The 13,078-nt window shown below is 37.5% G+C and overlaps 1 protein-coding gene across 7 annotated transcripts in view; it reads left to right on the forward strand.

Moving 5' to 3' along the window:
* The window catches only part of LOC131062010 (uncharacterized), a 205,811-nt gene that overhangs the window by 23,327 nt on the left and 169,406 nt on the right, over positions 1–13,078 (forward strand). For 6 of the 7 annotated variants that reach the window (XR_009110641.2, XM_057995858.2, XM_057995857.2 and 3 more), the window contains exon 4: positions 7,922–7,976. The exons of the other annotated variant lie outside the window; for it this stretch is intronic. Coding sequence is in view for 5 of the 6 variants with exons in the window: in XM_057995858.2 (XP_057851841.1) it covers positions 7,922–7,976 (55 nt within the window). In the remaining variant the exon portion in view is untranslated. The remainder of the gene's footprint in view (positions 1–7,921; positions 7,977–13,078) is intronic. 7 annotated transcript variants of the gene reach the window in all.

Below are 13,078 nucleotides of genomic sequence, written 5' to 3' on the forward strand. Positions count from 1 at the left end.
AGGGCGAGAGAAGAAACAAGCAGCGAAGAAGAAATCAGTAGTGATAGTGAAAATTTGGTGAGGAGAAAGGGTAAGAGAATAATGAGGACAGAGCCACCTCCGAAAATACAAGTAAAACCTTTTAAAGGGGTCAAGATCATTGATCTTGAAGATTCAGACAAAAATCCCTCACCACCACGTGTGCCCTTTTCACCTCCGAGGCAGGAGGAAGAACAAGCGATGGAACAACACATGAAAGAACAATAAGAAGAGGATGTTGTTCTAGTGACAAATGCTGATATGCAGATTGGTGTCCCTCATATGCCACCAGCATTAGAATTGGACCTCACTCCTTTAGATATTCAAGGAAGAGCCTTCAGAGATGCAAGAAAAGAGGCATGTGACAAATTTCTTGAGGATGAGGCTTTTGTGAGAAGTCCAACCTTCTTGCAGTTGGTATGGAAGATGAAGATAGATGAGTACAAAAGAAGAAGTGCTGAGAAAAAGGCCCAAAGGCCAGATAGGTCTGATCAAGAAAATCAAGAAGAAGTCAAGAATGAAATGATGGATGAATTCAAAGGAATTGCTGCAGATGAATGTAATGTCCCCTTCTCGTTGATGACCCCCTAGTGGTCCATTAGCCTATTCCTGAGACCCGTAGGCTAGGTGGAATGAAGAATGAGGGTCCAACATTGATGAGGTGAGAACTTACTATTTTTAGTAAGTCAGGGAATGGCTATTTTGGTGACACTGTCCAACTGAGCTCTCCATGCTCTGTCACTGGGCGTGAAGATCATGCTTTTCAGAGCAGTAGTTCATGACTTACTATTTTTAGTAAGTGGAAGTATGGCATAATTCTATTTCTGGCAGTGGACAGGGTTTTGATCCTGCAACAGTTCAGTGGTCTTCCTGGCTCAGCTTCATCCTGGTTTTGACAGTAATCAGTACGGGAGTCATATGTGACATAATTAAATATTATTTCCTTATCCTAAGGTTTAATATTTAATTAATCAGATTAACTACTACTGATTTATTGACTTTGGGAATAATGCCTAATATCTCCTAAGTGCTAGGCGAAATTTATGTCTAAGAAGGGGATGTCAAATTATTAAGGGAGATATTATTATATTTTCATCTCAAATGTTTGCTAAGTGAAAATCGTGGTCCTTGCTTTTTGGCGTGAGGTTTGACTTGTGGGATGGCGCCACTCTTGGGGTCCACGTGAGATGTAATGAAATGCAAATGGGGAAAGATGAGTTTGAAGCAATTTGCATTTGAATTTGGTGGTGTGAGGTTATAAATAAGAGCCTTGGGCTCCCATTCTTGATATCTTGAAAATTTGCAATGTTATGCTGCCGGATGGGCGACAGAACTTTTGAGGCTTCAGAGTGCGTCTCCCTAGTGCTTCTCGGTTTCGTACTTGAAACATAGTACCTAGCTGTGTGCTGTAATCTGCTATATTCTCAGAGCATATCTTAGTCATTTTTGGTGTTGGAGCGATTTTGGAATTTGCTGGTTTGCCTGTGGCTGAAGTGCATTTTCGATCACACCTCCCTGCTGAAGCGACTGACCGTTATGGGTATTGGCTCTTCCATCCTTCCTAGTACTGGCGATATACACTGTAAGTTTGTGGCATCTTTAGTTGAGCTTTGAATTTTCTAGACAAAATCGAAATTCCTAAGCTAGGCGTGGGTTTCTGAAGTGCATTGGGATGCATGCAAAATTAATAAGGGGGTTATGGTAGCATGTCTTTGGTTGGTTGTCATCGTAGCTAGTCTAGTGTGGGTTTGGGACTGATTTTGGGTGGTTTGGATGTGTATTGAGAGAGTTGTGAGCTTTTTAATGTTTCCTTAGGCTGCTGGTTTTGCAATTCCAGCCTGCAGATTTGATATTAGCAGAACTTCATGTTCTTATTGGAATATTCAGCATTACTCTCTTCTCATATCATCTATTTTTTGTAAGGTTAAGTAGTAGTACTACTAACCAATTTTGTTTTGTAATTCTCATCCCGTTGAAAAGTGGAAGAGGCTAGCTTGCCGCCTATTATCAAGCAAATTGTAATTTTAGTCCTCCCACTGCATAAGTGGTCGAGTGATGTTTGAGTGTAATGGTCCTCCCGCTGCATAAGCGGTCGAGTTGAGATTGTTATGTAATTTCAGTCCTCCCGCTGAAATATTGCGGTTGAGTGATTCGTATTTTTGTGTATCTCACTTGGCTGGTTCACCGCCAAGTTTTCTTGCTTTCCCGTTGGATAAGCGGAAGGGGCTGGCTTGCCGCCCAAGCATTGCATTGTTTTCAATTAATTGAGCTAATGATCCCCTCAACACCGTATGCTCTTCTTGTTGATGACTATTGTTGGCCTTAAAAAAAAAAAAAAAAATAACTGGGATATTACAATGAAGGCAGAACCATTGTAAATCAGGCCGGAGTTTTAATCCTACCGAAATGGGATATAGCAGATGCAGTAGCCTTTGATGCAATTAGGAAGTCTAAAGAACAACAGTTCAGTTCAAAAGAAGAAGCAAGGTTGGCATTGAAAGGATCAGAGTTTGTGGATGATTATGCAACCTTGCCAATATGGGCGCTAGAGCAGGGGCCTAGAAGGCCTGATATCAGTGACATAAATCCCAATTTGAGGGGAAGCCTTATTGTAAAGAGAGCCTCTGATACATCGAATGTTGAGGCCTCAAAGTTAACCGTTGATGTGGCCAAGTTGGCCCATGAGACTTCCAAGAGGGAGGCTATGGAAAAAGAAGAACTTTTGAGGAAATGTGAAAAACTCAACGATTATAATATAGCTCAGCAGAAATGTGTGGAATTGCAAACCAGAGTTCAACTTTTGGAACAGGGACAGATAGGAGTGTCACTTTCTATTCCTTCTACTTCATCAACACCATCAACGTCCAGGTCTCCACTTGTCACCCATGTAGATGCAACAGTCCAATTTGATAGTGAGACTGATATCCCAAGCATATCATTAGTACCATATGTTGATGAGGAACCTACTAGATCAACTGATCCAACGAGAGCGCAACTTTTAGAAAAGATCACGGAGTTGGAGAATAAATTGAAGGAGTCAGAGGATCAGTCTACTTCCCAACAAAGGGAAGTAGTTAGCTCAGTACTAACTCACTTGAATGAGAAGGTTGACAGTAGGTTGAATAGTGTTTATTCTTTATATTTTTTATTGTTTAATGCTATTCAATGTTTTGATAAAGATAAGGAAGTGGCAATCCCCTTGTTGACAAAATGGTTGCAAAGGGGAAATGAGCTTAGAATAATGTCTATGGCTTCCAAGTACCATGATCAGAGGCCGCCTGCACTCCAACTAACCTGTTTGTTAGTAAAATCAATGCAGGAAGCCTAGATGCTACCTGAAAATATATAGATAAAGATAAGGGAGTTGATGAGGGATTTCAGTGAGCTTAATGAAACATTTCTGCTAGGCATTGTAAATGAGGAGGGGGCAATTAAACCTTTACAGTTATGGAAAGAAGAGGCAGAAAGGATCATCAATACCTAGGTAGATCTAATCTGTGATGGATTGGATATTGACATGCTAGTGGAAGAGAAGCGAATCAAGTAGCCGTTAAGTATACTTCATACAGGGCAAAGGCTGATGAAGTCATGAGTTTCAAGTGGCCATTTGAGGAAGAATACAACGAATGGGGCAAGACATATTTGAAGGAAGAATAAAGGTTGCAAATTATCTGATGTAATAGTTTGGTTAATAGTTTTTGTCTTCTAGTTGTGGTCGTCTCCGGAATTTGAGCAACAACAAGGGTGGTGTAATGCGTGAAGAGTGTCAAACGGGCATTTGCAGATATTTTGGTGTTGGTCATGGTTTTCTTCTAATGGAATGTTTTTGTAACAAATTGCAGTTATATGTGATCATTTTAAGATGATAGGTGTCTCCATTGGCCTGAAGCTTGTTAGCTCCCTTGTTTTCTATAAAAGGGAATTTAGGGCTATGAGACGGGGTTCCGATTTTGGTCCCCTTAGTGTTCCGAAATTTTGGTTCCAGTAGAAAAGTTTAGGTGAAACGAGCAAATTGTAAAGTCGTTTATAGAGCAAATAGAAAGAGTCTTGTGTCTAGTTTTTTGTAGGTTCTTGAAGGAGTTAAATGTAAATTGTGTTTTGACAGAGATAGCTGATTTATTCAATAGAAATATAATTCAAATCCATTTCTCTCTAGTGTATTATTCTACCATATTTTGAATGAATAAAATCAAGGATTTTCTCATTCATTACACTGTTGTGGTGTATGTATTTTCTGTTCATGCTTTGGTCTAAGGGGTCAATTAAATGCTTGATTAGAATTGCAGAGGGGTAGGGCTATTGCAAGGATGTTGATAAGTAGTTTGGGTTGGGGTTGCAGATGTGATACATTGCAAGGCAATACTATCTTAGATCTATATGCTGTTAAATAAAATTCTGTCAGAATTCATTTTATGTCTTATGATTTCATGTACCCAATGGAGCAAGGCACTGATTGTAGCATGTAACTGTCTTTAGTGTCAAATTTCTGTTCAAATTCACGAGCAACTTGCTATAATTTGTTGAATATCAGAATATATTTATTTTCATGTATGTTGCTATGTGCACATAATCATCTCATGCTCCAATTGGTTGAGGATCACTGAGGAATTTGCCATTTCCGAGCATTCTCCCTTTCTGTTGAGCCTTTACATGAGATTATCTGCTTTGTTTTATGCATAATTTGTGAATATGGCACAAAAATCACAAATTGGCTAAGGGATCACCCTCTCGGGTCTTGTAGAGCCCAAAGTGTAGAAGGACTTGCAGATCCTTGTCGCAGTTGGTCCAAGTCTGAAGGATATTGACAGTTGGAAGTGGCTTTCCATAGGTATTTTGAGGAATCAACTTGGTCTTTGCCTTGTAGCAGTGTAAACCCGTTTCTGGGCACCAACACCTCCAACGTTCTCTTTGACCCCTAGGTTCTATCAACTAGATGCAACATGAAAGTCTTTGATGATGTGATCATTATGTAAATGTGATACAACAATAGAAATTAAAATTGCCCACTGTTAAAAGAGAAAAGTGTTTGATTTGACTGAAATCGCATGCTTTACAAATAATTCGTTGATGTCTCTGATAATCAGAATTTGACAATTTTTTATGCAGGAGACAATAACAAGAGTTCCTTAGAATTTGAAATGGTTAAAAAACCCCTATAACCATTGTTCATACCAATATCTTAGATAAAATTTGGAACAATCCCAAATATATATGAAGACGCATTTGATAAATTCTTTAAAACTAGAAAATGGACAATTGGAAAGCTTTGAATGCATGAATTTTCCAGACCAAAATCCAAGGACTAAACGAGTAATTACCAGCCAACTAAATATTCCATGTATCCTTCATTGAAATAAAAACCACCAGTAAACATTAAAGCAAGGAAAATTCACCAGACTGCATATGCATGACACTACTTAATTCAGAAAGATGATATATTATTTTTGGTGGACACCATTCAGTAAAAAAAAAAACTGTTAGTGCTCCTTTCTGTTTGCAATAAATCCGCCTCCTTTACCACACACCATACATTGTATATTGAACAAATTAAACAAGCACAATCAACCAACAACCAAAAAAGAGAAAATGGCATCTAAGTAAAAAATCACAGTGAACCTCAATGGTACCTAAAATTCATCTGATATGCATTTAAACTATTCCAGAATTTGGCAACCTTTGGGCATCACACAAATCATTGAACAAAATTGTTTGTAAAACTTGTACAGTCATGTCACAGTCAGAAATAAAAATGGCCTTCATGGCTGTGTCAACAAAAGAGAATACTTTTCATTTTTTAGTAAGTCTTTCAAAGTCTCACGGTTGTAGATGTGTGAATTGTCACTCATTAACCAGAAATTATAAAAATTATTATAAAGGAATATAGGAAAAATCTCTTCTTCAGAATCCTCGCTTTGAAAATCCTCATCTTCACCTGCCTTCCATTTTTATTGTACCAAGCTATAATACCACTGGTTGGCTCAGAAGCAAATGAAAAATTAAGAGTTACATGATAATTTCAGAATAACACAAAATATATTATATTGAATTTATGGGATAGATTTTCATTGATTTCAAAGGCCTTATAAAGGCAGATCTTGTATCTTCCTAAGCCACCCAGTAACCTTATGGGATGTAACTTCCGTACATCTACATTCATTAACATAATATTAACATGACTAATACATAACACTAACATATATTAAACAAAACACTTATGGATCGCATGGGTCACAAAAACCATTAATATCTAACTCCATTCTCATATCTATTTGTTATTGATTTATATATTCAAACCCGAATCAGAGTACATAGTTTTCTTATAAATTTAGTACTTATTTGATTTTCTTGTATATCTTGTTTACAGAAAAAATTGAGAAATTCGAAGGGTTTTCATTCAAGGAAGGTAACATTTTGTCACTTCTTTCATGCCCTCTATAGGCTTGGCAGTTGAGCTTGATTTCTCCTACCGTTAACTGAACTTGATAATCATGCTAAAAGAAAATATCATTTCTACTAAAAATTGAAGAGGGTTTAAACCTAACTGGATCAATACTTGAATAGAGAGTTGCTTAGGTCATAGATGAGTCATTTCAATGAGCACAATGTTCTTCCATCAAGCATGTTGACCATGGATGAAAGCTTAATTTTCTGACTGTAAAGTTGTGCGGTAAAAGTTGCAATAGCCCCAAAAGAGGAAGGAGCTCTATGAATAAATAGCTTACTGATACAATTGTTTTAATAAACCAAGTGTAATGAATAGTTTAAGGAGCTGTTGCGATCAATAACCATATAATTTTTTTGTTTTAATTGAATTGGAAATTGAATTGCCTTCACTGCCAAATATACATATATGGAATAAAATTAAATTATATAAATGTCTGTAAGTAAGAAAAAGAGTTGTGGATCTAGAAAGAACTCATTAATTTCCACCATTGACTTTATTAGTTCAATAGGGACTCAAAAGGACATTCATGTACATTAGATAAATTCCTGGGTAAAAGCCCTGTGTATCACAAAAATGGTATATAGGGGTCACAAATGCACCATCTGCGACAAGAAACAAAGAAAATGAAGATGGAAGAAAAGGAAATGTGAGTATTTACAATATACTAATTAATGGAGTACTTTATGGTTTGTACAACAAGGTTAGCAAGCTTGGATATGAGAAGTGGATCATGGATCTTTTCCTAGACTACATAACAACAACTAGAAGAAAACAATCCCCATAACATACATGTAGTGAAACAACTAATGAGGGTAAAGTTTGAACAGCTGGTGCATTGCTTGTTATTCGAGTAATTTAAAGCTCGAAATAACTAACAACATTGGGCTGTTTGCAACTTTGCATTTTGGCTCTAACGAGAGTCTCTATCTGAAAGTGGATCTCTATAGAATCATGAAGAACATTATAGTCACCGATACAGAGTCTGATGAAAGGCTGATTTCTTCCTTGTAGGGAGATGTAGAAAATTTGGCTAGACTCTAGACCCTAAATCAAATAAAATAACAAATAACAAGGAAACCTGTTGGAAATTCTTGCAGACATTCTTCCAGTCCAAAGCATAAGTGACACTGCTTTGTGGGCAAATGATGTTGGTTGTAATTCATCTATTTGCTTGAAAAGATAGCATGACGTCTGCACAGCTAGACTTACATTACTTTCCTGAGAGGGCAATATGTCTGCAATCTTCTATTTTTGTAAACTATCTAGTAGGGATTTTCTGCGTTTTGACATACATTATTGCAGTAACTCTTCTAGCACTTCTTGTTTCTAAATTTCTATTTCCTGGGCATTGGACAGTTATATTTTTCTTTTTGGTTTATGCTAGTTGGGAAGTTGTATTCTACTTGTACAAAATGTGCTACAGCCTTGTCAATCTGATGCGGTACTTTTCTAATACAGAAACAAGACTATAGAAGTCAGGGCACCAGGGAAATTGAATCCTGGTAGAACAGAGGTAAATATCTCTTCTATTTTTTACTGAGTGATTACAACTTGTAGAATGTTCTTTTGTGCCGATTCCTTAGAACTGAATTGAGTTAAGATGCAAGTGATTTGTTACATTTTACATTGAAGTAGGTGGGTTACTCATTCACACTCAACTATTCAGTAATAAGTGTTAGAGATGACAATAACCACTACAGTATTGTGTGTTTACTCTGAATTATCAACCGAAATAGGGGAATGTAAGGATAGGTCCTACAAAAGAATTAAAATAAACTGCTATAAATTACATCACATACAGTAGCCCAAGGAAGTGCCTATGGTATCTCAATGATGAAGGAAAATAACGAATTGCAAAAGTACTGATAGAAAATGCAGGTTTGCGTGTCCACTGCAAAGAAGATGTGACCAATGTAAAGCAATTACTATTATTTATGATTTTTTTCACATTGATGGGCCATAAATTCCTTTAAAATCAATCTTCAGAGAAAGTTGATTATTGTGCTAGTGCATTTTCTGACTTTAAGTGGAAGTTTGAGAACCTATTTTGAGGAATAGGATTAAAGGCTGATCTTTTTTGCTTTAGAGGGTGGAAAAATAGGGTAATGCTTTATTGCTTAAGGTTGAAAATTTATTTAGCATCAATCCTAAAACTTGGGGTAGGTGTCCCTGGGAGACAATTGAAAATTTGATTGCTAGTTCTGAATATGGGTGGGAAGGGAATGCCAGGAAAAGTAGGTACAGAAAGGAGGTAGACATGGTCTTAGCCTGTTATGAATTTCATCTATAGATAAGTAATCCCTATAAAATACATTGATGCACCTTCTGCCCTATTAAATAAGCTTTTGAGTGACTTATCCTGATCCTACACAATTTATCAGTATCTATCACGAATCTCATGGTAGATTGTAGTTGTACATTAAAAGATGAATTATATGTTGACCTTAGTCTGTAAAGATTCAAGAGCGGAGGCTGCAACTGCAGTAGTTTCTAATAAAATTTTAGGTCCTCCTATGTTACCTGAAACAGGAAATGGGCAATGATATGTGATAAGACAATGAGAATTGAGGATTGGGCGGTTTGAGTGTAAGAAATGATTCCACATCTTGAGTCTAAGCATAATTCAGTATGCACAGACACAAACAATGCAATATTGAATGTGAATGCACACAAAATTCCCAAGTAGTTTGAGTTATTATTGCAAGATGCAAGAGTAATCTAAAACCATAATTATTATCATGATATGGATTACAAAACAAGTTTTGAAAAATGCACGTGATTTGATTATTTTGTATTGTTATCTTTTATTCTGCTCACATGTTTCTCACTCGCTAGTAAAGCTTCTTTTGGATTATATTAAGGTTAATAGGATTTGACATTGTCTATTAATTGTCTCTAGGCATCCTTTTGTCATCTACTTTGATTGTTCACGCTTCTATTAATTCCACAATCCTCTAAAGTTAAATTTCGTTCTCACTCATTCTACCTTGAAGTGCACCATGTTAAGCAAGAAGTACACCTTCACTCTGCAGCTTCCTTCTGTGAAACATTTCCAAAGTGCACATGCCTTGTATATGTACATGAAATGCTCAAGCATTTTTTGTTTTGGGATATATTTTCTGGCTGTTCCCTGGCTATTTCTCAATCAGCAAAGTGGCCATTCCAAACATTTATTAACTTCTATCAACCTTATGATGTAGTTGATTTGGATTTATGGCACCAATAGTGACCCATTAATGAAATATAAAATATGAATTTCAAAACAGACTTTAGACGAGAACACAAACATAACATTGCCAATTAACTCTTGTTGCATCAATCCATTAGTTATAAGATTCATGATGTTGGGCTTGACATTGTAATTATTGATCTCACTCATATGTTTCTTAGAATACCAATATTAGTGTATAATGCTATGTTTTATAAGTCATGTTTTGATGAGCACACGGCTATACTGAGGAGGGGGGTATAACAATAACTTTTATCATTGACTTATTTACTTGATTTGACAATAATGCACAAGAGAACACAATAACACTATATTTTATGTGGAAACCTGTTGACGTGTATTTTGTACACAATCATACATAGAATAAAATACCCAAAGGTATCTTATCCTCTCTTGAATAAAGTCGCTAACTGCTGAAGATTTCGCAAGAAGGATCAGTTAGGATGACTCCAATGTTCTTTTTAGTAGGGTCTCTACGTGTGGATAAGCACCAGTGGTCGTTGTGATTGCTGTGTCATCAAGGGGCCTTACGTTGCCGAAGATTTTGCTAAACTAAACAAGCTTTTTCAAAAAATAACAAAAGGATAGGGTTGGCAAGAGGTCTAATCTAGTCTAATCCTAAGAATGACTTGATGTGGACAAGACTTGGTGAGATTCTACCAACTTCAATTTTGCCATAAATTAACAACTCAATTGAAATTGATGCGATCTTCTAAGGTAACAAATGATTTTTCAATACATCAAAGATCAAAGACACTACCACGAAGGTACATACCCAAGATACAACAATGATTGAAGGTTTGAGTGATTCCAATATCTCCAGTCGACCACGCAAGGCGTTCCTACAATCAGCAAGAAGCTAGTGGTTTGGAAAGCGAATCCTACCAAAGATCAAGTCCAACACTTTGTCCTTCGAATTAACACACTACTTTGATTGAGGGTGATTCAAGAAAAATGAACAACCATGAAGATAACCAAGAGAATTGCAACAAAACACCATAACTTCAATATTTTATTGATCTCAAAGCCATCATGTACAACAATTGTTTGAATTCCTTTCTCAAAGCTCAATCTTGCTACAAAACAACTTGCTTCTAAACTCTAATCTCTCTAACAATTTCTAAATCTCTCTGATAGCTAATCTTCTAATTCTAATCACAAAATGAAATGAAATGAGGGTATAAATAGCATCCTCAATTACAATGAACGGTCCAGATCAAAAAGCAGATCAACGGTCAAGATCATGACACCTAAACCCTAATTAGGGTTTGTTACAAATAGCCTCCTTTTTACTAAACAATATTAAATGCATAGCCAAATATTAAATTTGGCACAAAAACCTAGGAGACATAGACCAATGACAATTAAGATGCCATGTCATCTATAACAACCTCTCATCTAGAATCTTATTCCCTTTCCAATGCTCCTTTTTAGCATATGCAATGAATCTAGACACGATTCCTTCGATTTCAGCAATTGGAATATCGGGAAGATTCTTCATTCTTTCTTCCAAGTGGATGACCTGATCAAACGCCTCGAGAAGAGCAGTGTCCCATTCAGGTTCAAGTTCCTTAGTCTTTTCAATCAGGAGCATGGTAGCAAGCATCTGGTCCTGTTGCTCATCTGTGATATTAGCGTCCTTGCAAAAGATGACCTTGATTCTATCCTCCAATTCCTGCAAATCCACATCTGTCTCAACTTCGATCCTCCTGCCAAGAATGGTACGAAGTACCTCAAATACTTTGTCCTAGATTGGGTTGATCACCTCTTCAACATGGCTACATCTAGTACTGATGTCCTCGAAGAGAACTTCCTTCATCTGGAGTAAGGTTGACCACTGAAGCAAACTGTGAGGTCCTCCATCCATGATCTTTTCCTGCGTTAAGACCTTCCTCGATGTTTGTCTGATTACTTTCAAGACAGGAATGATAACATCTTTGGTATGAGCAAAAGCGGCTACCGTTATCATCAAGTTGTGGATGATCTCAAGAACCTGAATAGCCCTATGAATAGTCTTCATCATCCTTGTTGCAAATTCTACGGCAACTGTATGAGATTTGTCCATCCAAGTACTCATACGCTGGACCATACTCCTGAATCTCTCTGCCTCATTAATTGATTGAAGGGGAAGTGCCTGCACGGGTGATCTTGCTGGATCCCGACGTCCCAAAGGCTCATTGAGATGGCTGAAATATGTTCTCCATGCACCTACCTCTCTTTCAAGCTTTCTATTCTTTTCCATTTCTTCTTTAAGCTTGTCCTTCAAAGCCTCAAATGAATCGGTGGCATCATCCATCGTCTGTTCGGCTGTGGATGGACCTAGCTCAAATGTCTCTATATCATATTCCTCTGCTAGGATCTCACCTTCATACTTGTCCACTGCCGGTGTAGCTATCTGTAACTTTCTGGATCCAGTCTCATCTCTAATCATCTTGGACATCTTGGTAGCCTTCCTCTTCTCTGTCACTTCCTGAGAATGTCCCACAAGGCTCTCTAAATCAATTATATTGTCTTCGTCCTCAATCACGATCACCTTAGTTAATCTTTCCTTCAACCAATCTGGGATGGCAGATCTTGTCTCTTTAACCTGTATCTCCTTATGCAATGTTTCTTCTTCTCTGGGAGGAGATGTTACTTCGTCATTGTTCTTGTCTTCATGTAGCTCATAATCTTGGAGAGATCCACTTGGTGACCCTTGAGGTGCCTGTCCTTCTTTATCATTCTGTACCATTGACTCCATAGACTCTTCCACTTCAAGTGTCCTCTTCTCTGGTCGAGAAGATGTGCCGGATGAATGATCTCGGTTGGCCCCTTGCTTCTTTTGGGAAGATTCTCTCTTTTCAGATCTCTCTTTCCTCTTTGAACCTCTTGGATGGAGATCGCCTTCACTTGCACTTCGAAGGTTGCCTTCACTTGTATTTCTGGGATTCGGATTACCTTCGCTTACACTAGCTCCACCTTCGGCTGGTTTCTCTTCCAAAGTGAAAGTCATAGCTATGCCTTGCTCTCTCAACTTTTGATGCTGCACATCAACCCATCTGCGAGTACAAGACAAGACTGGATCCATCAAAGCATCTAGATCCACAACCTCGGGCTCATTCCAATCTAACCTTACTGATTTGCTTTCTCGATCATAGGATGACCGGAGATGTCTGCCGCTGTCCTGAGCTTGGTCGGCCACTCTGTAAATCTTGCATTTCCTGATGAAATCCAAAGGCAATCTAGAATGCATCTTTCTTTTCACTTCAAGATCGTCTAAGAGATTCATCATAAAATCTTCTATTTGAAACTCATGCTTAAACTTCCTACCGACTGTCTCCTCTATATATCCATGTGGATCAAAGCTCTCTCTCAAAGCAAAGAATGAAAAAGAATACAAAGCTAAC

This window comes from Cryptomeria japonica, chromosome 2, assembly GCF_030272615.1.
Source record: "Cryptomeria japonica chromosome 2, Sugi_1.0, whole genome shotgun sequence".
NCBI classification, from domain to species: domain Eukaryota; kingdom Viridiplantae; phylum Streptophyta; class Pinopsida; order Cupressales; family Cupressaceae; genus Cryptomeria; species Cryptomeria japonica.